At 42.9% G+C, this 27,448-nt stretch overlaps 1 protein-coding gene across 5 annotated transcripts in view; it reads right to left on the bottom strand.

Annotated features, from left to right (window-relative positions):
• Positions 1-5,450: 5,450 nt before the first annotated feature.
• ACSL3 (acyl-CoA synthetase long chain family member 3) overlaps positions 5,451-27,448 on the bottom strand; it is a 75,282-nt gene continuing 53,284 nt past the window's right edge. For all 5 annotated transcript variants that reach the window (XM_043577973.1, XM_043577970.1, XM_043577972.1 and 2 more), the window contains 10 exons: positions 26,258-26,408; positions 24,890-25,013; positions 24,590-24,661; positions 22,425-22,564; positions 19,507-19,679; positions 17,809-17,883; positions 15,840-16,031; positions 14,410-14,524; positions 12,654-12,811; positions 5,451-7,552 (listed from right to left, as the gene is read on the bottom strand). In XM_043577973.1, the coding sequence (XP_043433908.1) occupies positions 7,395-7,552; positions 12,654-12,811; positions 14,410-14,524; positions 15,840-16,031; positions 17,809-17,883; positions 19,507-19,679; positions 22,425-22,564; positions 24,590-24,661; positions 24,890-25,013; positions 26,258-26,408 (1,358 nt within the window). In that variant the 3' untranslated portion in view covers positions 5,451-7,394. The remainder of the gene's footprint in view (positions 7,553-12,653; positions 12,812-14,409; positions 14,525-15,839; positions 16,032-17,808; positions 17,884-19,506; positions 19,680-22,424; positions 22,565-24,589; positions 24,662-24,889; positions 25,014-26,257; positions 26,409-27,448) is intronic.

Here is a 27,448-nt window from a genome sequence, read left to right as displayed (position 1 = left end):
GTCTGTTAAATATACGTAAAAATGTTTGAAAAGAGCTGTATGGAAACAAAAGTTCCACGTAAATAGGCAAACTCAAATTGAATATTAAAGCAGTCACCGAGAGGATGGATAATGTGGAAATAAAGATAAAAACAGGGAAGGAAAGACTTTTGATGCAAGAAGATAAAGCGATACTCAAATAGGCTATTATAAAGATAGAACAAAGAGAACAAATTTGATAAGCAAGAGTATAATTTCAAGAACACTTTCAAAAAAATGGGTTAGGAGTTGAATTGGGTCCTCCCCCCGCAAAAAATAAAAATAAAAAATAATAAAAATAAATAAAACATATCTTGAAGTCCTAACTCCTCACAGCTCAGAATGGGACCTTATTTGGAGGGAGGGTTTTTGCAGATGATCAGGTTAAGATAAGGTCACTCGGGTGGGCCCGAATCTGACCGTGTCCTTACAGACAGGAGACGTTTGGACGGACAGATGCACACAGAAGGGACGGTGTGAAGACAGACAAAATGACATGTGCAGGATTGGAGAGATGAATCTACACGCCAGAGAAGGCCAAACGTCACGGCCAGCCACCAGCGGCTGGAAAGAGGCAAGGAAGAATTCTCTGACAGGTTCCAGAAGGAACGTGGCTAGGCCAGCATACCTTGGCTTCAGACTTCTGGCCTCCAGAACCGGGAGGGAACAGATTCTCTTGTTGTAAGTCACCCACTTTGTGGTATTCTGTGACGGCGGCCCCAGGAAACCGGTACACTGATATAGATACAATGAGATTACAAAATAAAGAAGTTTCTGGTTTTTGCCAAAACATGAGATGATTTCAAGACATTTTTTTCTGAAAAATCATTGATTTGGGGGGCTCCTTAGGTGGCTCAATGGGTTGAGCGTCTGACTCTTTGATTTTGGCTCAGGTCGTGTGATCCCAGGGTCATGGGATGGAACCCTGAGTCCATGCAGAACATGAAGTCTACTTGGGTTCTCTCTCTCTCTCCCTCTGCCCCTCTCCCAAACTCTCTAAATTAAAAAAATATATATATATAGGGGCACCGGGGTGGCTCAGTTGGTTTAGTATCTGACTCTTGATTTCAGCTCAGGTCACGATCTCACAATCATGGGATCGAGCCCCACGTCAGGCTCAGCACTGACAGTGTGGAGCCTACTTGGGATTTTCTCTCTTTCTCAAAATAAACTTAAAAGTAATTACAATAAAAAGCTTTAAAAACTATTGATTTTGCTGGGATAAGAAAAAATAAAGAAGGTTTAAACTATTCGCACAAATTTGGATTTTTTTATGATAGTAGTAATGCCATTGTAAAAAAAATTAGTGAAGAAACGCATAAGGAGAAAAACAAGTTAGCTGCAATTTCACAACCACCAAGTTGGCGCATTTCTTGCACACACACACACACACACACACACACAAAATTTTGACCTGAAGTGCCTCTTAATTTTGATTCCAACTTTCTTCCCCCAAATAATTCATAATAGGAAATAATCCTCATGATATAAGAAGTTGCCTGTATGATCAATCAAATGCGTGTTCCATGGTATTTAGCTGTTTAGAATTAGGGCAGTCAGGGTGTTTCCAATTGACGGTTACTATAAACAACTTCACAGTCTTTGTCCAACCCAGCCTGAGTGCCCATCCCCTGATCCCCACCAGACCTCCTGTTAAAGCCATCCGCCCATCTCCTCTGACCTTCCGTCTTCATTTCAGACACTGGGTCCTTCTGAGGGCTGACAACATCCAGAATACGGCCATGAGAGTAAACAAAGCATAAGGGCATTGGAACTATAGGCTTTTATAAATAAAATTTGGAAATCTGGGGCATCAAATGATTTGGGCCACATAGTGGTAGGTTTTTTCATTCCTGTGTTGATGAAGGCCAGGGAACTGTGCAGTATCCCAGAGCAAATATTTCACAGCTACGATGTTTCTCCCCGGTGGGAAGTCGGGGTCAGGGATGGGAGGAGGTACATCTACACCCCTCCCCATGACCCCCTGCCTCCTGCCTCGCACTTAAAAATTCTTAACAGGACTATGGTCATTCGGGAAAACTAAAGTGAATAATTGTTTTTTTAATTTTTTAATGTTAATAATGTTAATGTTTATTTTTGAGACACAGCGTGAGTGGGGGAGGGGCAGAGAGAGAGAGAGAATTCAAAGCAGGCTCCAGGCTGTCGGCACAGAGCCCGACGCGGGGCCTGAACCCGGGAACCGCGAGGTCATGACCTGAGCCGAAGTCAGATGCTTAACCGACTGAGCCACCCAGGGGCCCCTAAAGTGAAGGATTTTAAAACTCTCCAGGCTTCATAGTAAAGGACAGACACTTTTGAAAGAAAAAGCCTGTGATCTTAAAATACTGAGATGTAAGCCACATAAGTCAGTTTTCCAGGGTCCTCGATAATCGTGTAATTTCTTTCAGATTGTAAAGAGGTCCTGAGATCAAAAAGTTAGAGTACTCCTGGCTTACCATGTGGAAAATCAAAAAGGTAGGAAATCCTCCGGTTGTAAAATACGATAGTCTTTAGGGACTGCCCCTTCCTCGCCCAACATGTGAGCATTCATGCAAGTTTTAAAAAATGTGAAAAACTGGGGAAATCTTTAGCTATAATGCGTCTTTTAGTCAACATCAAAGCATTTACACTGGAGAGACTCCACAAATGTAGGAAATCGTAGGAAAATCTTCACTTGTGTCTTGCCTTTGAATAAACAGAAAAGCTCACACGGAGATTTCTATGAAGAAACCCGGTGAGGGCAGGCAGTGGGGTAAACTTGCAACTCAACCCTCTCTTCCCAGAGGACACGTTCTAAAGAGAGAATCTTACAAAGCACTCACTGCAGAAGAACTTTCAGCATCGATAAACTATTGGAAACGATACCTTATTTCTGTACAGTAATCCGTTCAGGAAAAGCTTCAATCGCACCCATCTTATTGCATAACCTAGAACTCACGCAGGAGAGTCATTTTTCTCCACAAAGAAACGAGGATTAACTTAACAAGGCATCGCCAAATGGAAAAGTTGCGTCCTTATGAATCCCACCAAGTCAACAGTATTATTCAAAGGTATCCGTAAACAAGGATGTTAATGGGAGTTTGCTGGAAAGTGTTTTGAAAAGTCGGAACTAGCAAAATGCATGTAACATTAGACGCAGACACAGACGTGCATTGTGGTTATAGTTTTGTTAACATTTGATTCCCTCAAGAAAAGTTACAGAATGCCCACTCAGGGAACCATGGACCATTATTAAGAGCCTACATTTAGAGGGGATCTCCAAACAGAAGTGCCCTTGGAGCACACATGCTTGTAAGTAGACAGATTAGAACCAGAGACAAGTTTTGGTTTTGTTTGGGGGGGCGGGAGGCGGTCAGACTGATAACGTATTACTTAAGTCAGACTGTACATGTGTACCTAGATGGTAATCAGAAGAATCTTTCCATGACAATATCGACCTACCGTATTAGCCTAAAGTTATAGGTGTTACTTAGTGTGGTATTAAGCGACTAATGTTTAAAATAACAATATGAGCCAAGTTGACGACAGAGAAATGAGGCACCATTATATCTGAGTTGATGCAAAACACAATGAAGCTGCTAGATCCTTTTTGTTACAGTTGCAGGATTCCACACAACCACCTGCTTTTATACAAGTGCTACGTTAGCCTAAAGGTCCACATACCTGGGGTTTCATCAGAAACAAACATCAAGTGGCCGCTGAAGACAGGGAGGGGTTGGTCTCCGAGACATCATGGCAGGATGGAATTCTTCCATTACAGGATTAAATGTTGGCATAAAACCTTGATTTATGCCACACTGCTTTTAATCCCCACCCCCCACACACAAATTTTATCATCTCTAATTCAACACGTCATGCCATGTGAATATTCTAAGTGTAGAAAACATTTTATCAGTACCACCATCTGCGGAGTCAAAACCATAATGGAAAGGAGGCATCAGGAAGGGTGAGAGAAGAATGCTACAGGAAACAAAGTCAATTAAGAGCAGAATTTCTAAGATTAAAAAATTCCCAGGGCGCCTGGGTGGCTCAGTGGGTTCAGCGTCCGACTTCGGCTCAGGTCATGATCTTGCCGGTCTGTGGGTTCGAGCCCTGCGTTGGGCTCTGCGCTGACAGCTCGGAGCGTGGAGCTGCTTCGGATTCTGTGTCTCCCTCTCACTCTCTGACCCTCCCCGCTCACACGCTCTCTTTCTCAAAAATAAACACCTAAAAAAAAAAAAAAAGTTTCTTAGTTCCCTTCAAATGGATTGGCTAGGCCAAGAAAGAATATTCTCCAAACTCCTTTTTCAACAAGTATTTCAGGACTGTCAATTAACGTTGGACTTTATTATAGTTTTTTTTTTGAATAAAACAAAATGTTGAGTGTTAATATCAGAAAGTTTTTACTTATCTTTATTCTTCAAACTTCGTATCAAGTTACAAATGAATAGTCTGTACCATGAAGCTACGTTGCTCATGATGTACACTTCCCTGGGCGGAAAACAGCAATAACCAAGAATACACAGAAAACGAACTCGCAGTGAAGAACCAACTGTCAAGTATAGAGAAAGGACACATTACATTTCAGTGTGGCCCAATACGTATACTGTTAAAAGTGAATCCCCTTTAAAACGTCACCGACGTACCTAATACTCTTACAAAAGAGAGAACTCACACACAGAGATCTTTTTTTGTCGTTTTAAAGTTGTATCACAGGGAGTAACTGCTTCAAAACTGTAAAATGTTGTGATTTGACCAGCAAAAAGTTATTCCAGGGTAATCTTTTTTTTTAAACATGGCTGAAAAAATTGCAAGCTTTAGAGAACACCATGGATATCAGATCCATTATTTAAAAACAAGCAGTACTCATAAAGTAGAGGCCACTTTCAGTTTTGTTCTGTTGTAAAAACCCGTTTAATTGCAACTGAAAAATCCCAGCAGGAGAGGTCGCGGAAGCCGGGAAGCCGGGCGAGAGGAGGAGTGGAGTTAGCCACAAATCTGCCCTCTAGAAACCCCTCCACTTACTGTAACAGGAAAGGCTGAAGAATTCTGTTGTAACTTCCTTCCAGAAAACAAGCTCTTTGGAATCATTCTTTGAGGGTCTATGGTCTATTTTCAGATGTATTGGAGTTAGCAACTTATTTTGAAATTCTTCAAAGTTTTTCTCCCCAGGCATCTTTTGGCTAAGCCGGTATTTTCTATAACAAAATTTTCGTTGTTGGGTTTCTGTTTGGTTTTTACACCAACTGGTTCTTTTTGAAAGGGTGATATTAAAATATATCATTTTTAAAATATTTCACAGAGTCATTTGTTTGAAAGTGGATTCTCCTCACTTAATTTCACATTCTGCTGTGGCATGACACCCGGCATCTGGGATTTTAGGATTCAAAGGAATCATAAAAAATGGAAGAAAAACGGGAGTAGATGCAGATTAAACCAGCCTTCATCGATGCTTCCGAAAAGAAACAACTTTTATTCTGAATCAGGGGTAAGCTGCACAGTCACCTGAAGCTGTTTCAAGTCACAATTATATTGTTCTCTCTCCTTTGAAGCACTGAACCTTTTTTTCTAAATACAACTTCAAGTCATTTGAAAGCAAATAATAATACTAAAGATCAAGCATCAGAAACAAATTCTCCACCCACCCTGGCTTTCATTTTTAGATTCCCAACATCCTGCTATGTTCCATTTCATTTCTTTCATGGTTTAACTTCTTGGCAATTTTCCCAAACTTTATGAAAATTTAAACTATGACAAGGAGAAATGCACTCCAAACATAACACAAATAGACACAAATACAAGAAAAAAGTTCAAAACACAACACCATATTGCAGTATCTCCAAACATGACGTGTATGTGACGTGACCAAAAGCTACATGGCCCTGGGTCTCAACACTCCCACTATGCTACACAGATCTACATTCAGAACTTTTTCTTCTTTTTTCTTTGTCTTTGATGCCTAAAGTAACTGAGAAACAAGAAAATAACCAATATAACATTAAAAAAAAAAAAACAAAAACATGGTACCTATGGTTTTTTTTGTCTTGAACACCTCTTCCTTCGTTGGTGCAATATGACTCTTGATAAATGCTCAAATAACACTAGGCAAGCAACACACACGAAAAGACTATGTTATCATACAAGCACTGTTTTTGGAATCATAAATAACTCCTACAGTAACATAAACACCTACAAATTAAATCTTAAGTCACCTCGGTATAAAGTGAATTAAATTCTCCTGTATCTTAGTCAGAATGCCAGTATCAGAAGCATTCTACATGTTCTCAGTTTCTGTTTCACAGGAAGGGTAAGGTGCTTTTTCAATAAGCTGCCAACAGACACACACACACACACACACAAACCAGTGCAAACTATCAAGAGGAGAAACATCCTAATTTTGCAATGAGACAGGATTACACATCTCGACTCAAAGTCCAGAAGTGGACAGAATAATCTCCCAGGATTGATGTGCTGTAAATACAGACAACTCAGCGTACATATGGTCGATAGGTTTCTATGCTTTGTGTTTTAAATTCCACCCCAATTTCTAGGATTGCTTCCAACTCTTAAAAAAAAAAACAAAAACAAAAAAGCCCAGCTAAGGTATCTTCCTATTTTCAAAGCTACCTAGAAGACCCCGAACATTCTGAGCATCGGCTACTGGACGCTAATTATCCACTGGTGCTACACCTGCCGTGTTTTCTTCTTTGCTACTGAACCTAAAGCCCTAGTGCTATTTCGTTTCATGCAGCACCAACCAAACTGCATTGTTTCCCTAATAAAAAATAAATACATAAAGACGACGCTGCCAGGCATATATTCACAAGGTCTCAATTTCTCAAAACATAAGCGTGGGTATATTTATTTCTCTCAAATGCATACAAGACAATAATTACACAGCAACAAATCTTTTGTTCAACAATGATTTGATTCATAAGCGTCTGAATTTACATAATTTCACATCCATACCCTTGCATTTTTAAATACTGTAAGTAAAAAAGCCCCCCAAATAACCAATTCTTATATTTCCTATTTATCCCTCTATACATCCAAACTTTAAAAAGTTACAAACTCAACATTATACAGAACATATAAATCATGTTTAAAAACTTGAGGTTTTAAAATCACCGTTCCCCAAAATGATTCGGAAAGTCCTCATGCTGACAAGTGCAGTCCTAGGTGGTAAGTTGGAAAGGGGCAAGAAAGAAGAGGCAGACACCAGTTTGCTGTCTTAATGTTTTACTAATCCTGTCAGTAAAAATGGCGACGTCATGAGAAGTAACAGTTTAGGCTTTAATACGAAGAATGGGGTTTGCCTCACAGCTGGAGACACGCACTTCAAGTATTTTCCTATTTGATCTGAGCTCCCTGTAGCAAACCGTGCTGAGAGAGGAGAACTACTTTCTTCCGTACATCCGCTCAATGTCCGCCTGGTAATGTGTTTTAAGCTCTTTGCGTTTCAGCTTGAAGGCGTCTGTCACCAGGCCAGTTTCGGGGGTCCACGGTTCAGGGCTCAAACGAATTTTTACTGGAATTTCAAATTTTTCTAGACTTGCTGGGACGGTGGAAAAGAAAAAAATAAAACATAAATGCAAAGGCATGAAAAATGTGCAATCATGATTCTTAGCGAACAGTGTAACTTCCCCAATCTTTGGTGAACACCCAACATCCCACGAACCTCGCTCGTGATAATCCATGCCTCAAAAAAGGCTAGTAGAAGTACAAATAAATAAACAAAAAATAGATACGTATGAGAACCGTAATAGCAAAAAGCCATTTAAAAAATCTACCTGACCGCCAACAGAATGAGTTGGATTAAGTTAAGATACAGGCACATAGGGCGCCCGGGTGGCTCAGTCAGTTAACCGTCGGATTTCAGCTCAGGTCAGGATCTCACGACTCACAATCATGAGATCGAGCCCCACGTCAAAAACAAAAACAAAAAATGGAATATGATAGGCATAAAATGGAATATAATCCAGTCATTAAAAATGAGTTAGATCTATATGGCATGGGTATGTAACGATATGAGCAATATATCGTTAGGCTAAAAATAGGTGGTTTTTTTTAATACTAGACAAATGTTACACAGGTAGATATTCAGGACGAGAAGGAGACACACCAAACCATAAAACGGACACCTCTGGGGCCTAACATGGAGGATTAAGGAAAAAAGCAAACGTCACACACCTATTTGTTTCGAGTTTACTGTAAAGAGCATAATCACTTTAACTAATAAAGTTTAAAGAGGACCCTGTCATTGAACCTTGTCAGCATATTCAGCAGAAGCTATGAGGACACAATGCTTGCTCGCTATCGTGTTCCTAACACACTGTTGGATACCCAGGAGATTCTCAATAGCAGAGGGCTGGAGAGGGAGAGAGGGATGGGAAAGCAAAGGGAGGGAAAACAGGGAGATGTTGTTTTGAAGGAATATGTTTCTTTAATAAGAAGGGTTTATTTTTCAGCATTCGTTCAACAAATATCCATTGAAAAAATACCACGTAAAGCACTTTACTAAGCACTCTTTAAAAAATACAAAAAACAGGGTGCGTGGGTGGCTCAGTCAGTTACGCATCCGACTTCTGTTCAGCTCATGATCTTGCAGTTTGTGGGTCGGGCTCTGTGCTAACAGCTCAGGTCATGATCTCACAGTTCATGGGTTGGAGCCCCGTGTAGGGTTCTGTGCCGACAGCTCGGAGCCTGGAGCCTGCTTCAGATTCTGTGTCTCCCCCTCTCTCTCCTCCTGCCCTGCTCATGCTCTGTCTCTGTCTCTCAATAATAACTAAACGTTGAAAAAAAAATTTTTTTCAATACAAAGATAGTTTCTGTTCTCAAGTGGTATTACAATCTAACAAGGATAAAGAGGTGAACAGGTAAATACACGCTTACTCGCTCACTAAATTGAAGACGGGTAAGTGCCTTGGGAGCAAAAGAGATATTCATTTTAACTGGTAAACATAAACACTGACATACCAAGGTTTTCTTTTTGGAAGATTACAACTATTTCAGGAGCGGTACAATAGGCGAAGCTGGGTAGGATTCAGTAGGCAGAGAAGGGAAGATTAGGACCTGAGGTCCCCCGGGAGGGAAGAAAACACATCTTCTGGAACAACGTTGGGAGTGTCCGACCACAGCAACCCCCCTCAGGCGTTAAGGTTCCGCTTAAGAATGTAACAGACCCCACCGGCTCCCCCTCAGGTTCCCCTCAGGAATCTGACTCAAGACCTGACTAAAAAGTAAGTCGCAGACTTACTTTTAGGTGTGACCCGTAAGGAAAAGATGTGCCCACAGACCACCCCTCACACGGTGGAATCGGGCCAATCAGAACTGGACAACGCAGCATCCTGACTTATCCAGCCAGCAAGGGTAGGACCTGAGAGGGCGGCGGTGACCGGAACCTTATAAAACGAGGACCCTCGCCTACAGTCACGGCCACTCACTTTCCAATGTCCTCTCTGTAAAGGCGGCTTTCCTACCATTCTTCCTTTCTGACCTTACCCGCAGTCAGCTTCCTCCTGCTGCTCATTCAGTGCCCACTTCTTCATTCTTCAAAGCAGCGGGACAACGAACCTCGGGCATGGAGGTAAACGTCCTACAACAGTGGGGCACTTGGGTGGCTCAGTCAGTGAAGTGTCCGACTCTTAATTTCAGCTTAGGTCATGATCTCGCAGTCTGAGTTCAAGCCCCACATCAGGCTCTGCGCTAACAGGGCAGAACCTGCCTGGGGTTCTCTCTCCCTCTCTCTCTGTCCCTCCTCTGTTTGCTCTCTCTCTCTCTCTCTCTCTGTCAAAATGAATAAATAAACTTAAAAAAAAACAACTTTGAAGTAAAAAAAAAAAACACCCAACCATTTCAAGAGTGCTTTGCTAGAGGGAAAACCAGTGTCAGCAAAAGCAGCCGGGCCCGGACCTCAGGACTCAAGGGGCAGAGGAGTCTGGCACTCCGGAGATGTGGGAGAGACTAAAAAGCACACATGGAGACCACGTTTAAGGTTTCCAATCTCGAAATGCTCGGTACTGGACTCCGTGCCTTGACTCGAGATTATGTCACGTGTAGTGACAGCCTCCACTCAGGAAAATGAATGCAGCTACAGCTACGTGACCCGTCGGAGGAACGGGCGCTGGGATGGGAACAGTCCCTTCTTATCTTGTGTCTGCACATATGTCAAAGCAACTATTTCTATTTCCTCCCTTCTTATTCTCTGTCATAACAGACATTAAAAAACTTTGCATCACTGTATTTAAGTTACAGGAGGGGCCCCTGGGTGACTCAGTCGGTTGAGCGTCCCACTTCGGCTCAAGTCACAATCTTGTGGTTTGTGGGTTCAGACCCCGTGTCGGGCTCTGTGCTGACGGCTCGGAGCCTGGAGCCTGCTTGGGATTCTGTCTCCCTCTCTCTCCGCCCCTCCCCCGCTCGTGCTCTGTCTCTCTCTCTCTCTCAAAAATAAGTAAAAACATTAAAAAAATTTAAGTGACAGGATATCACAGAAGACAAGAAGAGTAAAAATCTCTCACACAGTATGTACCCTCTTCTGCAGAAAAGGCTGATGTGTTTTCAGTTGTGTGCAGGGCGGACGTAGCACATCAGGGGGGCTCTTTGTTACTGTCCTTGCTTAGAAATCAACTAAGCTCTAAGGAGATGTACACGGGGGCCAGGCTGACAAGTCGCGGACTGGGAAGGTCCATTTTATGTATCGACCGGGCTACATCCGAGTTCCCAGTTATTCAGCTGAACACTAGTCTACGGGTTGAAGATATTTTGTACATATGATTAAGTCCATAATCAGTCTGCTTTATGGGAGGAAAACTGTCCCAGATAAACAGTGGGTCCAGTTCGGTCCACTGAAAGGCCGTAGGAGCAGAGCTGAGGCAGTCTGCCCTTATGGATTCCCAGCTTTGCCTAGTCGGCCCCCAAAGATCTCAGAAACCAAGTCTGCACAGTAAGTCTCCGTCTCCATAACCTACTAATTCAGAAGACAGAGCATTTTACTTAAGAATGAGGTTGGATCCCTTCTTCACATCACATAAAAATGAACTCAGGTGGATCCAGTAAGAGCTAAAAGTAAGAGCTGAAACTAAAGCTCTTAGAATGAAACACGGGACTGTCATTTGAGTTGGGCAGTGGTTTCTCACATGTGGCACCAGAAGCACAAGCAACAGAAGGGGGGAAACTGTATCCTTCAACATTAAAGCTCTTCTACTTCAAAGGATACCATGAAAGAAAGTAAAAACACAGGGACGGATGCCTGGGTAGCTCAGTCCCTTGAGCGTCCTACTCTTGATTTCGGCTCAGGTCATGATCTCACAATTTGTGGGTTGAAGCCCCACGTCGGGCTCTGTGCTGACAGCTCAGAGCCTGGAGCCTGCTTTGGATTCTCTGTCTCCCTCTCTCTGCCCCTCCTCCACTTGTTTTCTCTGTCTCTGTCTCTCTCTCAAAATAAATTAACATTAAAAAAAGTAAAAATACAGCCCACAGAATGGGAAAAAATATTTACAAATTTCTTATCAGGTTACAGCGTCGTGTCTGGAATATATAAAGAACCTGTACAACTCAATAATAAAAAGGCAATCCTATTTAAAAAATGGGCAAAGTCCAGCTTCGGCTCAGGTCATGATCTCGCAGTTTGTGAGTTCAAGCCCCGAGTCGGGCTCTGTGCTGACAGGGCGGAGCCTGGAGCCTGCTTTGGATTCTGTGTCTCCTCCTCTCTCTCTGTCCCTCCCCCACTCATGCTCTGTCTCTCTCTCTCAAGAATAAATAAACTTAAAAAAAAATTTTTTTAAATGGGCAAAGGATCTGAATAGATATTTCTCTAGAAGATATACAATGGCTACGAAATACAAGAAAAGATGCTCAACATCATTAGCCACCAGGAAAATATAAATCAAAACCACAAGACCCCATACTTCATACCCAGTAGGATGGCTAGAAGCCAAAGGATGAACAGTAACTAACAAGCGTTGCGAGGCTGTGGGGAAACCGGAAACCGACACTGATGGGAATGGTGAGAGGATGTCACCATTTTAGAAAACAGTTTGGGAAATACTTGGAAAAAAGTATTCTGGTAAACAGTCTGGTACTTCCTCAAAAGGTTCAACATAAAGTTAACACAGGCCTAGCAACTCCACCCCGATGTATCTTCCCAGACGGGAGCACGGCCACACAAAACCTGCACCTGAATGCTCAGAGCAGCATTATTCATTACCAACCCAAAGCAGAACAACCCAGATGTCCCAGTCTCGTTGCAGCCCCCCAACACACACACACACACACAGACACACACACACGGTACAGGACCTATCCGTATCAGCAGCTCCCAGCACACCAACAGTGTAGAAAATGCAAGAAGAGAGCCTTGGACAGTTCAGGGTGGGCCAGGGTGGCCAGGAAACAGCTGAGGTAAGAGAGCGAGGGCCAACCCAGAAGACAGAAGCTGCAGAGGCCAGGACATTCCGACTCATGCACATGAGCCACGGGAGCAGGTGACGCGAGCCCTGTGGACGCGCCCGGATGCAGGCCTGACCAGCAGGTGCCTCCACCCAACGGCAGGGAAACACCAGGAATCGGCGTCACCGGGCCCGTGACACGAGAGCCTACGTGATAAATTCAAGCGCTCTCTCCTCTCAGGCCTCAGGGCCCGGCTACCACTCACTCACCTGAAACGGCAGCTTCGGAAAGCACTTTGAGCACCTCGTTCTCCATTTCACAGCTGTTGCACAGCTCCTCCCACGTCCCCTCAAGTCCCTTCTTCCGGGCGAGTTCCGTTAGTTCCTTTTGATTTGGCACGACGAACCCAATGACGTAGGAGTGGTAACTGCGATACACGAAGCACAACGTGGCTGAGGCCCCGTGCTCACCAACGACACAGACGCGGCCGCCATCGGCCCGGGACTAGTCGAAAGGACGCACACGAGGCGTGTTTGGTACCAGCCCACTCGTTTCAAGCAACGGCCACCGCGACTGCCTGGTTCGCCATGGGCTCCAGGCTCTGACAGAGCTCACTGCTAAGCACACCTTAATCTGACACTTGATGACAAATTTCAAATATGTGTAACTGTTACCAATAGTTCCATGGATACCTCTCTTAAAAGAAAACTACAAGTATTAGAAAAATCTGCTTTTAAAAAAGTTTGTCATTCACATCAACTGGCTAAACAAAAATAAAAGCTAATGTAAATTTGAAGTTAGATCTAAAGATGGGGCGTCTGGGTGGCTCAGTGGGTTCGTCGTCCGACTTCGGCTCAGGTCGTGACCTTGCAGTTCGTGAGTTCGAGCCCCGCATCGGGCTCTGTGCTGCCAGCTCGGAGCCTGGAGCCTGTTTCAGATTCCGTGTCTCCCTCTCTCTCTGCCCCTCCCCCACTTGTGCTCGCTCTCAAAAATAAACATTAAAAAAAAAAGTTGTGTTGAAAGAAATTTGGGAGCAAATCAAAGTAACGTGGTTGTATTTTTTTCTTTTGTTATCATGAGCCTTTGGTGACAGAGCCTTAGGTGGCCTGCCCATGGCACTACGGAATGGCAAGCAGTGTGCCAGGGAGAGAAGGGCGGTCTGATTACTATCACACACATAAAACCCAGAACTGTAGCATGGCTAAAGAAGTTGCCTCATAGCTAATTAAAGGGCAGAATAATTTATAATTCAATGAAGTAAATCTTTAAAATGTCTAAAGTTTCTAAGTTGGTTCTTCTGACAGCAGATTTTATTTTTTCATAATCACCACTTTATCAACTGCTGTGGTGTGGTTCCTAGGCTGCCCGCAAAATAGCTGATCGCGAACAGCGGAGAATAATTTTCCCCCAGAACACCGCAGTGCCAGTCTGAGATTCCGGCACATTTCCCAAGAATACACTTCTGGGATTTTTAACTTTAAGCTCTCCTTCCCAGCTGCCTCTATTATCATCACGGACTAGAGATGCTATGTGTTCAGCCACAGCTTAACATAGCTTAAGGCAGAAGCCCTTGGCCCGGCCCGGGTCCCAAGCAGGCCCAGGTTTAGAGCAGGATTGTAAGTGCTGAGCGGAGTGTGGCTTGATGACTCTGTTCCTCCAACTTCCTTCTTCACCCCCCTTTGCTCTGACTGGTTCTGGAAAGCTTCCCTGTGCCGGGGACAGGTAGCTGGGGGTACCAAGGTGGCAGGAAGGAGGACGTGATTTTCCTCACCTCCCTACCAGCCAGGACACCGCAGTGAGGTACAGAGCAGGAAACAGGGACACAGAGAAAGACGAGGAGGAGACGCACCGCAAGGGAGGAATCAGTTAGTGTCTACACTGCGCTGAGAAGAGGCCTTTCCCAGAGACAACAGATAAGAAAGGAGAGTTCTTAGTATAATCTGGCAAAGAAGATTCATCGAGGAAGGAAATGCCAAAGGCACACAAACGTTTTGAGCAAAAGTAGCAGGAGTTCTACTTTCTTACCTGTTTGCGTATGCACAAATGTTATCTATGAGTGAGAGATTCTTCAAAGCTGCCTCTACCTTCCCAAGAGAAACATATTCTCCTGCCTGGAGTTTCACAAGGTCCTTTTTACGATCTGGGGAGGGGAGCACAAGAGAGATAGTAACAGTCATACCTATGAATACTGGCCATTCCCGAAGTCATGTGCTATCAATTAAGGTCATTACAGTAGTTACGCTAAAATTAAAGGTACATAGTAAAATTAGACCCTAATGTTTGTAGCTTTAAATAAACTCTTCCAAAAAAGAAAATCAGCTTCTGACAAGGGACCCCGTCATCAGGGCCTCAGGTACGTTCTGCCGAACAGGCGTGTGTCTGGGACCAGTTAACACCAGGAAGGTAAAGACTTCTCAGCGCCATCTGAAGGCTCACACACCGTCTGGAGAGCAGCGTGAGCAGGGACACATCACGTCAGGACAGTATGGCAGTGGTGAAGTGTCAAGCCTCCCGAACCTGCTGCTTTGGAAAGAATGCCTACAAGTGAGGCCTGAGCGGAGTCCTGAGGGAAGACCGGACGGTCACCAAGTAGAAGAGCACTGGTAAAGAACACAGACGGGGCGGACGCAGCCAGTGATGCAGGTGGAGGCGAACTGGGGCTCCGCTAACAGAGGTACACCGTACTGAGCCCCTAGCAGCAATGTGGCCCAGTGAGATCAGTGCTGAGGAATCACACGGTATGTGTGTGTGTGTGTGAGAGGGTGTGTTTCAAGAGGGATGTCAACGTCAACAGAGAGGAGTTTCTTACAACGAGGTGACAGAAGGTGTAAGCCTGATCATGGGAAGAGGGCACAGAGAACGAAGAGAATGGTCTTGAGGCGTGTTTCACATGACACATCAGTAGGGTGTGGGCAAGATACGAGGAGTTGACTGAAGAGTCTCATCTCCTCCCGGGTTTCTAGGTAGCATGACTGGAACAGAAATGCTATTAAGAGAAAAAGAATGTAAGAGGGAAGACGGGGAGCTATTTTTTGCCCCGGCGGGGGGGGGGGGGGTCAATACTCGAACTGCCAGGCCTTCCTCACAGGCAAGGCCACGACGCCATTCCAACAGGAGAGAGCCCTGTCCAACAACCTCTAAACAGCAAAGAATGCACAAAAAATAAATATTTCCTACTAAGAATTTGATTCTTTGAGGGTTATCTAATAATTCAAAATACCACTGCTATTGAACAGACTGAGACCCTCTAAAATGTCAAACCTTAAAACTCCCACACAGTCCCTAGTATAAAATTTTATATTCCAGGGATGATACAATAGACCGTATCAACACTGCAGAAAGATACATTCTTATATTATTGAACAGCTTCCCTAAATAAACAGTTATCTCTTTTGTAAAACTATTTCCAAAACGTCCACTATCGGGGGGGGGGGGGGGGAAATGAGATAGCTCACCAATAATCTTTAAACAACCATCAGGGTCAAACTCCCCAACATCTCCAGTACAGAGCCACCTCTGTCCATTTTCATCTTCAAAGAAATCAGCTTTTGTTTTTGCTTCATTTTTGTAGTATCCCATTGTCACATTTTGACCGCCAATAAGAATTTCACCCCTGGGGTGTGGTTTATCGGTATTAAAGTATCCACCTAGAAAACACAAATAATTTAGAGTTAATTCAACATTTTTATCCCCATGCCCATCATGTGAAAACTTGAAACTATGAGTGTCTAAATGGGGAACATCTGATTTCAATCCAAAGAGTTTCCCAAAAGAAGTAAGGCAGACAGCATGAATGAGCAAAACCCACTAATACAGAACTAGGTACAAATTTTCAGTTGCTTAACCATAAGCACTTCTGCACTTAAAACCACCAGTCCAAGAAAAAAAATTACACCGAAAAATCCAACACTTGCGGTATTAAATAATTACCTAGACTACACAGGTAAATCCTTTAGGGATTCTGTAGAGATTCTTATACATCTGATGAAAGTATTAAATCACATATTTAATAAATACCTCTCTGTATAAAATCAAAATTACACTGTATTTAAAAGATTTATGCCTGGGGCGCCTGGGTGGCGCAGTCGGTTAAGCGTCCGACTTCAGCCAGGTCACGATCTCGCGGTCCGTGAGTTCGAGCCCCACGTCGGGCTCTGGGCTGACGGCTCAGAGCCTAGAGCCTGTTTCCGATTCTGTGTCTCCCTCTCTCTCTGCCCCTCCCCCGTTCATGCTCTGTCTCTCTCTGTCCCCAAAATAAATAAACGTTGAAAAAAAAAAAATTTATGCCTTACAGATAATTTCAGAATGATTCCAAGTTTAAATTTATTGAACATTTTCACTAATTCTGCTAAAAGATAATTGGATAATGGCATCTAACCCTCAGAATCTTTACTGTGAATAAAAGAAAAGTGCATCTAATCCGATCAGTGAAAATGTATACACATTAACTTAAACAAATAATTTTTTTAAAAAGTGACTAGTATTGGGGTGCCTGGGTGGCTCTGTCGGTTAAGCATTCAACTTTGGCTCAGGTCACGATCTCACAGTTCGTGAGTTCAAGACCCACATAGGGCTCTGTGCTGACAGCCTGGAGCCTGCTTCGGATTGTGAGTCTCCCTGTCTCTCTGTCCCTCCCCTGCTCATGCTCTGTCTCTCTCTCTCTGTCAAAAATAAACATTGAGGGGCGCCTGGGTGGCGCAGTCGGTTAAGCGTCCGACTTCAGCCAGGTCACGATCTTGCGGCCCGTGAGTTCGAGCCCCGCGTCGGGCTCTGGGCTGATGGCTCAGAGCCTGGAGCCTATTTCTGATTCTGTGTCTCCCTCTCTCTCTGCCCCTCCCCCGTTCATGCTCTGTCTCTCTCTGTCCCAAAAATAAATAAACGTTGAAAAAAATAAATAAATAAACATTGAAAAAAATTTTTTTTAATAAATAAAAAATAAAAAGTGATTAGTATTTAAATGGTATAAGCAACAGATTTTTATGAAATTACAGTAAAACTTTCCTTCTGATGACTCTAGATTGAAGTCTTCAGGGGAAAAGAAAGAAAAAAAATGTACAAATCTTCCGTTTCATAGACTACACTTCATGATTTTGCTTCCATACAATACACTTATGATCATTCCTAATTTATGGACATTATTCATTAAGCAGATTTCTCAAGTTTTTGCTATAATTCTTATTTGCATTTATGCAGTAAGACAATAAGCAAAATGAAAACAATTCTATTTCTTCAGAATCATCCTTGAAACAAGAAAAAGAAACGCATTTGCATGGATCCCGATAGAGCAGTTCTATCACAAAAGACACGAGCATTTGTGGATAATTTTATATTCTAGAATAAGGACGAAAATGAAGCACAATTCCCATTTTAAAGTCGAAAATGACACCAGCGAACGCTCTGTGGTGGGGACAACAGACTATTTACCTTCCTCCCAGTTCTTCAGTTTGATTTCACAGCAAACTAATGGTGCTCCCACTCGGCCAGTATTGTAGTCCCATACTAAAGACACAAATGAAAAAAAAAAAAAGTATTTGACTAGAGTGGTAAATAAACAGTTTCATTTTTCTGAATTACCAAAAGTGATGACTTATCCCAAAGCTTTCACATCCCCAGGGACTCTTTAAAAGCAGGAGTCACGAACTGGTAAACCACAAGCCGTGTGGCCTTGTTCTGTGTTTTGATTCTGAACTGGTTATGGACATTTGAAAATCCAGGACATTTTACACAGAAGTGTGGGATCTCCAGGAGAAACAGGGTCCACATCCCCAGCAGCAAGTGTGGCCCCTTGAGATGGCCACGCCTGATCCAGGTCCCCCAGACTCCTTCCTTACACCCATCGTGTATTCTCTTACCTCGGGGCTCACTCCACTCCCCGCAGTGGCTGTCTGCTTCCTGAGTCTAGAGCCCCGCTCTGTAAAGGATGATGGCTCACGATGGTTTACACCTATTCTGCTTTCTCATTAGACCTGATGGCTTTGTAGTACAAATAACCTCTCCTACCTTCTCCCTCCCACCCATCACTATTTCAGAGAGAGCTTCCCCGAATCAGCATACGCTATCATCTGTTTAAACTCATGCAGTGAGAGTTCAGAGATCAGTCTGGAGATCAAGGTTGGCTTGCAAGGATCTGGGAAAAGCACACACCATTACTGTGAATTGCTACTGTGTTATGTGCCCTTCTCAGGGGCAAATATCAGAAATAAAAGGCTTATCTTTAATACTTTACAGGTTGTTTTCTTTACACCATAAACTGTAACCAATTAATCACATTCAACGTGAATCTTAAAAACAGAAGACGTAAGGATCCTCAGAAGAAAGGAAGCATATATGCACATCTTTAAGGTTGCTTGTTTATTTCCTGCAAAATGAGACTTAGAAGTAGCTTCCAAAATACAGAAAATATCACTGAAAACAGGAAAATACAGAAGTAATGCCAGATAAACCTGCCATAAGAATGGACCACTGAAACAACTCAGCTAAGTAGGGGAAAATGATCAGTTAAAAGCTTGAGTATCTGTGAGTACCTAGAAAATGCAAAGCAGCTTTTGCTAGTAGTGAGAAGCAAAGTAACTTCCCTCCATAAAAGGGACAGACACATAAAGCACTTTGGGATTCATCACCTACTTGGATAGTGGATCACCTCTTCAACCACATCACCAGGACACAGAAATTACCCTGGAAATTATATTTTCTAGAACTGAATCTAGTTTCCCTCTCACACAGACCACGCCCATAAACCACTTCTGAGTTTAAGCCTTAATATACACACCTAAACAACTCTACAAAACATGGCAATTTTTCTACACAAAAAGAAACTTCTTGCCTGATATAAGAAAATAAATGTATATAATAAAGACAATGCTTGTTACTACAACTTCCTTTCCAGAACGCTAAGTAGCTTTTAAAGGACACGTTGTAGTCTAACAGGAAAAATTCCTTCAACTGCTGACTACTAGGTGTAGCTGATACAGTCTGAATACCGTATCAATAATCACGATCATCCTGTACACAGATACCTGAACCGCTCTCATCGGATACACTGCCCAAAACAACCACCACCACACGGTGCCTGGAGCTGCACCCCAGCCTCTGCCGGCCACACCAGGCATTGATAACACCAACCTTCCGTAATCGTTCCTGCACCAGAAGATTCGGTGAGTCCGTACCCCTGCCCCACGGGACAGCAGAAACAGATGTTCATGAACCGCTGTGTGGTTGCAGAAAGTGGAGCGCCTCCACACAACAGAAGCCGAATGTTTCCACCCAGCAAGCCTCGAACTTTTCGAAAAATAAACCTTGCAACAAATAAAAATAAAAATAAATAAGCAGAGAATCGCAGGATTTTAAAGCTGAGTGGGATTTTCCAAAGTGATCTCCTGACTCTGAGAGTCAGGCTCACCCAAGGCCACACCACCCATTCGGGAGATTCTCTGACCCACTACTTAAATCCTAACTCTTGTAAGTTCAACCACCAAGTAAAGAACATAATGACTTTTCTCTTAACTTTTCAAGTAATGTTTGAATTCAAAATTGTCAGGTTTAACTTTGTATAGTGATGGCAAACCCTTGCTTATGGCCAGAGCAATTAGTTTTATATTCTATAATATATATATTAATACTAAATAATCCTGTTGGATCTTAACACAATGCTTTTAATTTAGCATTAACATTTAGTTTATTTTTGAGAGACAGAGTGTGAGCAGGGGAGGGCCAGAAAGAGAGGGGGACACAGAATCAGAAGCAGGCTCCAGGCTCTGAGCTGTCAGCACAGAGCCCGATGTGGGGCTCGAACCCACGAACAGGGAGATGAAGACCTGAGCCGAAGTCAGATGCTTAACCAACGGAGCCACCCAGGTGCAGTTGGTTAAGCATCCGACTTCGGCTCAAGTCTTGATCTCGCGGTTTGTGGGTTCGAGCCCCACATCGGGCTCTGTGCTGACAGCTCAGAGCCTGGAGCCTGCTTCCGATTCTGTGTCCCTCTCTCTGCCCCTCCCCTGCCCGTGCTCTCTCTCTCTCTCAAAAATAAACTTTAAAAAAATTTGTTAAAAAAGCAAATTATTTTTTGCTTTTCATTAGAAATGTGTACATATTTGAATGACCTAACTCTTTTTAAAAATTTCACTGGATTCTGAAGTGTTTATTGTTTTTAAGATGTCTGCTAAATTAATGGGGCACGCCTGGGAGGCTCAGTTGGTTGAGTGTCTCTTGATTTCGGCTCAGGTCACAATCCCACGGTCATGGGGTCCAGCCACGTGTCGGGCTCCAGGCTCCGTGCTGAGCATGGAGTCTGCTTAAGATTCTGCTCACTGTCTCTGACCTTCTCCCCCAACTGCGTGCTGTCTACAATGAATGAATGAATGAAAAAAAAATGCTAAATTAAAAAAAATAAAATTCAAATATCTAATTAAAATATTTCTGGAAAGATACTAATAAAAAGATTACTTGCTAATCTTTATCAGAAAAAGAGAAGGGCTTTTTTTTTTTTTTAATATAACTCTGGAAAAGGTGAAGACTAAGCAGCAATCATTTAAAAAGTATTAACAGGCTTTGGGGCACCTGGGGGGCTCAGTCACTTGAGTGTCCAACTTCGGCTCAGGTCATGATCTCACAGTTCGTGAGTTCGAGCCCCACATCGGGCTCTGTGCTGACAGCCCAGAGCCTAGAGCCTGCTTTGAATTCTGTATCTCCCTCTCTCTCTGCCCCTCCCCAGCTCATGCTCTCTCTCCTTCAATAATAAACATTAAAAAATAATAATAAATAAAATTTCCAGTTATGTTATACATGTATACATGTGTATATACATATATATATATGTATATACACATACATACATACATATACATACACATATGTATGTTAACAGGCTTTACAAAGTAGGTTATATATCCCACTAAGAAAAAAGCTAAAATAAGGCAGGAAAAAAAGCCAAAGTTTTAAATAAGGTGGAGTATCTGAAAACTATATTAATATTCTCATAAAAACAAATTAAATGTTGGGGCGCATGGGTGGCTCAGTCGGTTAAACGTCTGACTCTTGATTTCAGCTCAGTTCATGATCCCAGGGTCATGGGATCAAGTCCCATAACAGGCTCCACTCTGAGTGTTGGGCCTGCATAAGATTGTCTCTCTCTCTCTCTCCTCCTTCACTGCTTGCTCTCTCTCTCTCTCTCTCTCTCTCTCAAATAAAAATAAAAAATAAATAGATTTTAAAAAGTTAAATGTCATCCTTTGTGTTCTAATTTCTAAATTATTTACAATTAAATCTACTTAAATCTATTAGCACTACAAAAACAAAATAACAAATAATAAGGCTGGTGGTAAACCTGTCATTTAACACTTTAAACACAAAACATTTACTCATATTTGGTTGCCATTTTATATTCATATTGAAATAAATTTAAAAGCAAAGAGAAACTATTTCTCAACTAAAATCACATACCACATAATGTGTCAACAAAAAATAAAAGCACACATTTTTTTAAAGTTTGTTTACTTTGAGAAAGAGAGAGAATGGGGGAGAGGCAGGGGGAGGGGCGTGTGGAGGGAGGAAGGGAGGGAGGGAGGGAGGGAGAGGGACAGACAATGGGAGAGAGGCAAAGAGAAAAGAACAGAGGGAGGGAGGGAGGGAGGGAGGGACAGAGACAGAGAGAGGACAGAGGCAGAGAGAGAGGGACAGAGACAGAGAGAGGAGAGAGGCAGAGAGAGAATCCCAAGCAGGCTCCACAGCCAGAGCAGAGCTGGACACGGGGCTCCATCTCCTGAACCAAGAGATCATGACCTGAGCCAAACTCAAGAGTCAGATGCTAAAGTGACTGAGCCTCCCAGGCGCTGCAGAAGCACGCTATTAAACACAGGAAAACTGTAAATGAAACATTTTTTCGAATAATATTGCAATATTTTTAATTGCTCATATTCTTATGCAAGATGGTGTTTTATAGTCCCTTTGACTTTTTAAAACAAATTTCTTACAACTATCTCAATTAACCGGGCTAGTAATAAGAAAAAATGGTAAGTTACCAAAGAGAGGGGGAGTCTACTGACCTGTCACACAGAGGGGTGCCATGCCCTTTTGAAATCTGCTCCATTTTGTAATTATAGGCCAGAATAAACAGATTGCGCTGGAAGCTACTCATTTCATTCACTTTATTCATGACATTTTTGTAGATCCGATCCATGATTTCCTAGATATATAAAAATGAGTTAATATAATGAATAACGCTATCAGCTGTCTTATATATTACATCTTCACAACAGATAAATATTTCTATCAGTACTGAGGCATTTTAAAAACTATATTCTAAGAGGAACAAACTTTTAAAATAGAGCCACAAGTAGTTTAAAACTGAGGTTTCTATAAAAATAATTTTTCATAGCACAAATATACCTAGATGCTCATAGGAGTAGTTAAAAGAAAAAAGAAAAGCCTTAGGGCAGTAATGTTATCATTACTGATTTTTATATTGCCTTGCTTATAAAATAAGCAACTGTCAGGGCGCCTGGGTAGCCCAGTCGGTTGAGCGTCCGACTTCGGCTCAGGTCACGATCTCACAGCTTATGAGTTCGAGCCCCGCATCAGGCTCTGTGTTGACAGCTCAGAGCCTGGAGCTTGCTTTGGATTCTGCATCTCCCTCTCTCTGTGCCCCTATCCCACTCGCATTCTGTCTCTCTCTCAAAAATAAATAAACATTAAAAAAATTTTTTTAAAGAAATAAATAAAATAAAATAAAATAAAATAAAATAAAATAAGCAACTGTCTTATTTATTTTGGAAAATAAACGAACTAAATAAATGAACAACTATATGAAATGGTTTCTTAAATTCTCATACCTTAACTTATAAAAATACAGCCTCACTTTGCTGATAAAAGGACCATAGGGTTGGGGTGCCTGGCTGGCTCAAGTCAGTTAAGTGTCCAACTTCAGCTCAGGTCATGATCCTACGGTTTGTGGGTTCGAATCCTGCGTCAGGCTCTGTGCTGATGGCTCAGAGCCTGGAGCCTGCTTCAGATTCTGTGTCTCCCCCTCGCTCTGCCCCTCCCTCACTTGTACGCTCTCTCAAAAATAAATAAAAGTTAAAAAATTTTTTAAAAAAGGGGGACCATAGGGTTATTTTGGTTGGTTGATGGTCCCTTTTTTTTTTTTAAGTTAATTTATTAGAAAGAGAGAGGGGAGGGGAGGGGCAGAGAAAGATAGGGAGAGAATCCCAAGCAGGCTCTGTGCTGTGAGTGCAGAGCCCGACACAGGGCTCTCCCTGTGAACCGTGAGATCATGACCTGAGCCGAAACCAAGAGTCAGACGCTTACCCACCTGAGCCACCCAGGCGTCCCAGTTGATTGTCTTTTAATGCTACACGCAGGAAATTTTCCTTCTCTGCACTGCATTTTGCTCGCTAGGCCTATCACTATGCAGTATACTGTAATGACTTGAAATGGCTTTTCCTCTACAGTTTTAAATTATATTTAATTTTATATGAACTGATACATGAACTAAAAAGTAAGATACTACACCAAGGAAACTCCTCACCTCTAGAGACTATCAAACTACTGGTCATTTATACCGTGGTAACTACGTTAACTTTGCTGGCTGGGAGCACTCAAGTGTTTGGAACAATCCCAACACTTTGAGACAAAATCAGAAGCCACATAAATCTTACATTAAGGAGACAGAAAATTCCTTGCTACCCATTTCTACTCCTCTCATTCCCAGACCCCTCCCCGTGCCTGGTATATTGGGATGCAAAGCGCTTCTCAGGTAATTAATTCAAAGTTGCACCAACTTCTTTGTCCCTTTTTCCAGTGACTAGGCCAGACCTCCTGTCTCAGGAAGGCAATGACACAATTGGCTTTGAGGAGAAGGATATCACACCTTCCCCCCTATCTCCCACTGGGCTTCAGGTTTCTACTCATAGCAAACATATCATGAAAATGATCTGAGTAAGAAGCTTATTTAGGAAAAGGAGCTGATAATATCATAGGGAAGCTGAAACTAAGTTGAGTGTTTAGTAAATTTAAATCAATGAATAAAGCTAAAAAAAAAAAAAAAAAAAGACTGAATAAATCCCGTAGCGCATAAGGCGACGTAAATAATCAAGAAGTAGTAAGTCCCACAGAAACTGCCTCGTCAACAGTGTCTTTCCCAGTAGCATTTACATTCTGTAGCAGAGGACGCTTGTTCAGTGCTCAACGTCGATTAATGGTCAATTCTTACCGGAACAGCCGCCATCAGTGTTGGTTTCAACATGGTTGTATCCCCTTTGCTTCCTTTCTTTATTTTTGAAGACTACAGAAAGAAAAAGCGATCTCTATAAAGTGATCCTTACAGTGGAATTCTCAGACCAAAAAGTCAATTACTATAAACTCACCATTTTAACTCATTCATTGTAAAAAGAACTTAAAAGGCAAGTGATTAACTGATTAACTGTCACCTTTGCAACATACTGTCACAAGGATGGGGGGAAATGTGTTCAAGACATTTGTTAGTATCTAAAGTCACCGACATTTAATTTACCTGATCTGCTAACGTCTGTGGTGAAGAGTAGCCGATGCGGCATCCGTGAGAAAGACACACAAGCTCGGCACTTAATTCTAACACGTGGGCCAGGGGCAGATATCCAATGTAAACATCTTCCTCTCTGAAAGACAAGGGGATATAAAAGCAACCGTCAGAGGCCAGCTCTGCAGGAAGCGACTGCAAAAGGGAGCCCGTGTGGGGAGAAAGGGAGAGTGAGAGAGAGTGTGTGCGTGTGTACATGTGGGGGAGGGGGGTGGCAGACCCACACTGGGGGGTGTGCAGGGAGGGCGGGGGCGCACAGGGGGAGAACCACAGCTCAGCCTAAACCCCAGGAGGCACACACTAAGGAGGAGGCTCGTCTCCGGTCCTGCTTGAAGGCACTCACTAATTAGGAGTGCTGCAGGAGCCACATGCTAGGAGAGAAGAAATGAAGGCTGGGGGCCAAAAGAAGGGTTCTCTCGAAGGGCAGGGGAAATCATCCGAAAAGGAAATCGTCTTTAAAGCTGGTGGGCTCCCAAACGGAAGAGTTCAAACAGAATCCACAACTGTTGGCCAGGAGTTTTACAGAAGAGACTCCTGTTTTGAGAGTTATTTACAAATAATAAATTCTACCATGCACAAGAAAACATGCACGTATACGTATCTATTTCAAGAAGTGCCCCCACCTCCAAAAATATGAAGGGCAAACTAAGACTAACCCAGAGAACTGCTGCTCTGAATTCTTTCTAAAAGGGATCCATTCATGAGAGAAACTTCTCTCTCCATCCCTAAATTCAATTCCACAGTAACTGGCATGAGGGTAATTTCTGTGCGCAAGGGCATCAGAAACATCCAGCCATGACCACACGCCAGATCAGCCGTTCGCCCACTGCCAAACAAGCCCTCACGGTCCCATCTGGGCTCCTCCGCCAGTCTCTTCCCACGGCACGTCCACCCTGCCCGTTAGTGCTGGAATTGCTCTTACGAAGAAAAATCGGAGGCTGAATGAAGCTCAGTAAACATTTCCTGGAATCTATGAAGTTATTTGTCCACCTGAATCACACCTGTTTAGGTATAAAAATGACTCTAGTGGCAATACTATCAACGGATCAAGATAATTCACATGAAGGGATTTGAGTCAGTTAAAATTTACACTTTTAAAGTGAAAAGTAAATATTAACAATGATATTGTATGCAAAACTGTATTTTAAACCTCACAATTGTAACTGTTTTGTAATTAATTTAAGCGTCCTGCCTTTTTTTTTTTTTTTTTTTGAAGGAAATGCCAACTGTGAACAGACTCTGAGAGACTAAGTTGGCCATATACTACTAAACGACACAAATGTTAATTTCACAACAGGTACGACCACATTTACTATGACTTACCCCAGCCTTGGAATCCTTTCCGCCATCCCAGTTATACCAGCAATAATGTTGCTGTGGGAGATCATGACTCCCTTTGGAAGTCCTGTGGATCCACTTGTATACATGATTACTGCAATATCTAAGGGCCCTGGTTTGCTATGAGGTTTGTTTTCTGCATTGGAGGAAAAAAAACACACACTTCTGAGAAATTTAGCCATATTTACCAATTTTTTCCATAATCATGTTTGTCAACTCGATTCAACAACTAGGTCAGCAAAACAGATCAAGTCCCCTCACATAAAGGAAATATAGAATATAAACAAATCATAAATCTATAATGTCATAAAAGCTATAAAGAAAAACACAGCAAGACTAGGTGAGATGACAGGAGAAGCAATTTAGATGGAAAAGTCAAGAAAAACTTTCCTGTCAAGTTGGCATTTTAGTAAAGACTTGAATACAGTGAGGAAGGGAGCCATGGAAACCCTGGAATTGGGAGAAGAATGTTTCAAGCAGAAAACAGGCAAGAGCGAAGGCCCTGAGGTAGCAGTGTGATTGGCATATGTAAAGACCAGTGAGTAAGAGGAAAAACAGCAGGAAAGGAAGCTGAAGTCACAGCCAGGACCATATCATGCAAAGCCTTCAAGGCCTCACTCAAGACTTTGGATTTCACTCCGGGGTAGAAAACAATGCTATTTCAAACGGCAGTTCGTCATCACCTGTGGCTGCTACGCGGCTACCCAACTTGAGAAAGGGACGAAGGGCAGTAGGGACACAAAAGGCTATTCCAGCAATTCAACTAAGAAATAAGGGTGGTTGCTAAACAATGCTCTTGGCCTCACATGGTGAAGCCAAGCTGACTTGGCTACAGTCCGAGTCCTGGATTAAGAGACCGTGTCCTCCTTGGGCACAAGCTAAGGACAGCAGCCCACGTCCAGCAGACAGCAGAAAGACAACGAGAAGCGGGTCACGGATGGCACTGCCTGGGTTAATCCTGGAAGCCCCCGACAGGCGGACCTCTTCAGTAAGTGGGGGGGAAGCGATTTTAAACGTGTTCACCAGTGAACTCTTCCTCTCCAACACGCGCAGACAGATCTCATGACAACGGCCTTCGTTCCAGTCCCACCTTCCTAGCCTGCCACTCAGCCCTTCATCCCAGGCACCGTCCTCCACCACCACCGCGTCCTACGAACTGCTCTGAGGCGGTCCTCC

The sequence above is a fragment of the Prionailurus bengalensis genome, chromosome C1 (assembly GCF_016509475.1).
Source record: "Prionailurus bengalensis isolate Pbe53 chromosome C1, Fcat_Pben_1.1_paternal_pri, whole genome shotgun sequence".
NCBI classification, from domain to species: Eukaryota; Metazoa; Chordata; class Mammalia; order Carnivora; family Felidae; genus Prionailurus; species Prionailurus bengalensis.
Note: the sequence above shows the minus strand (reverse complement) of the source record. Positions and strands in the feature narration are given on the sequence as shown.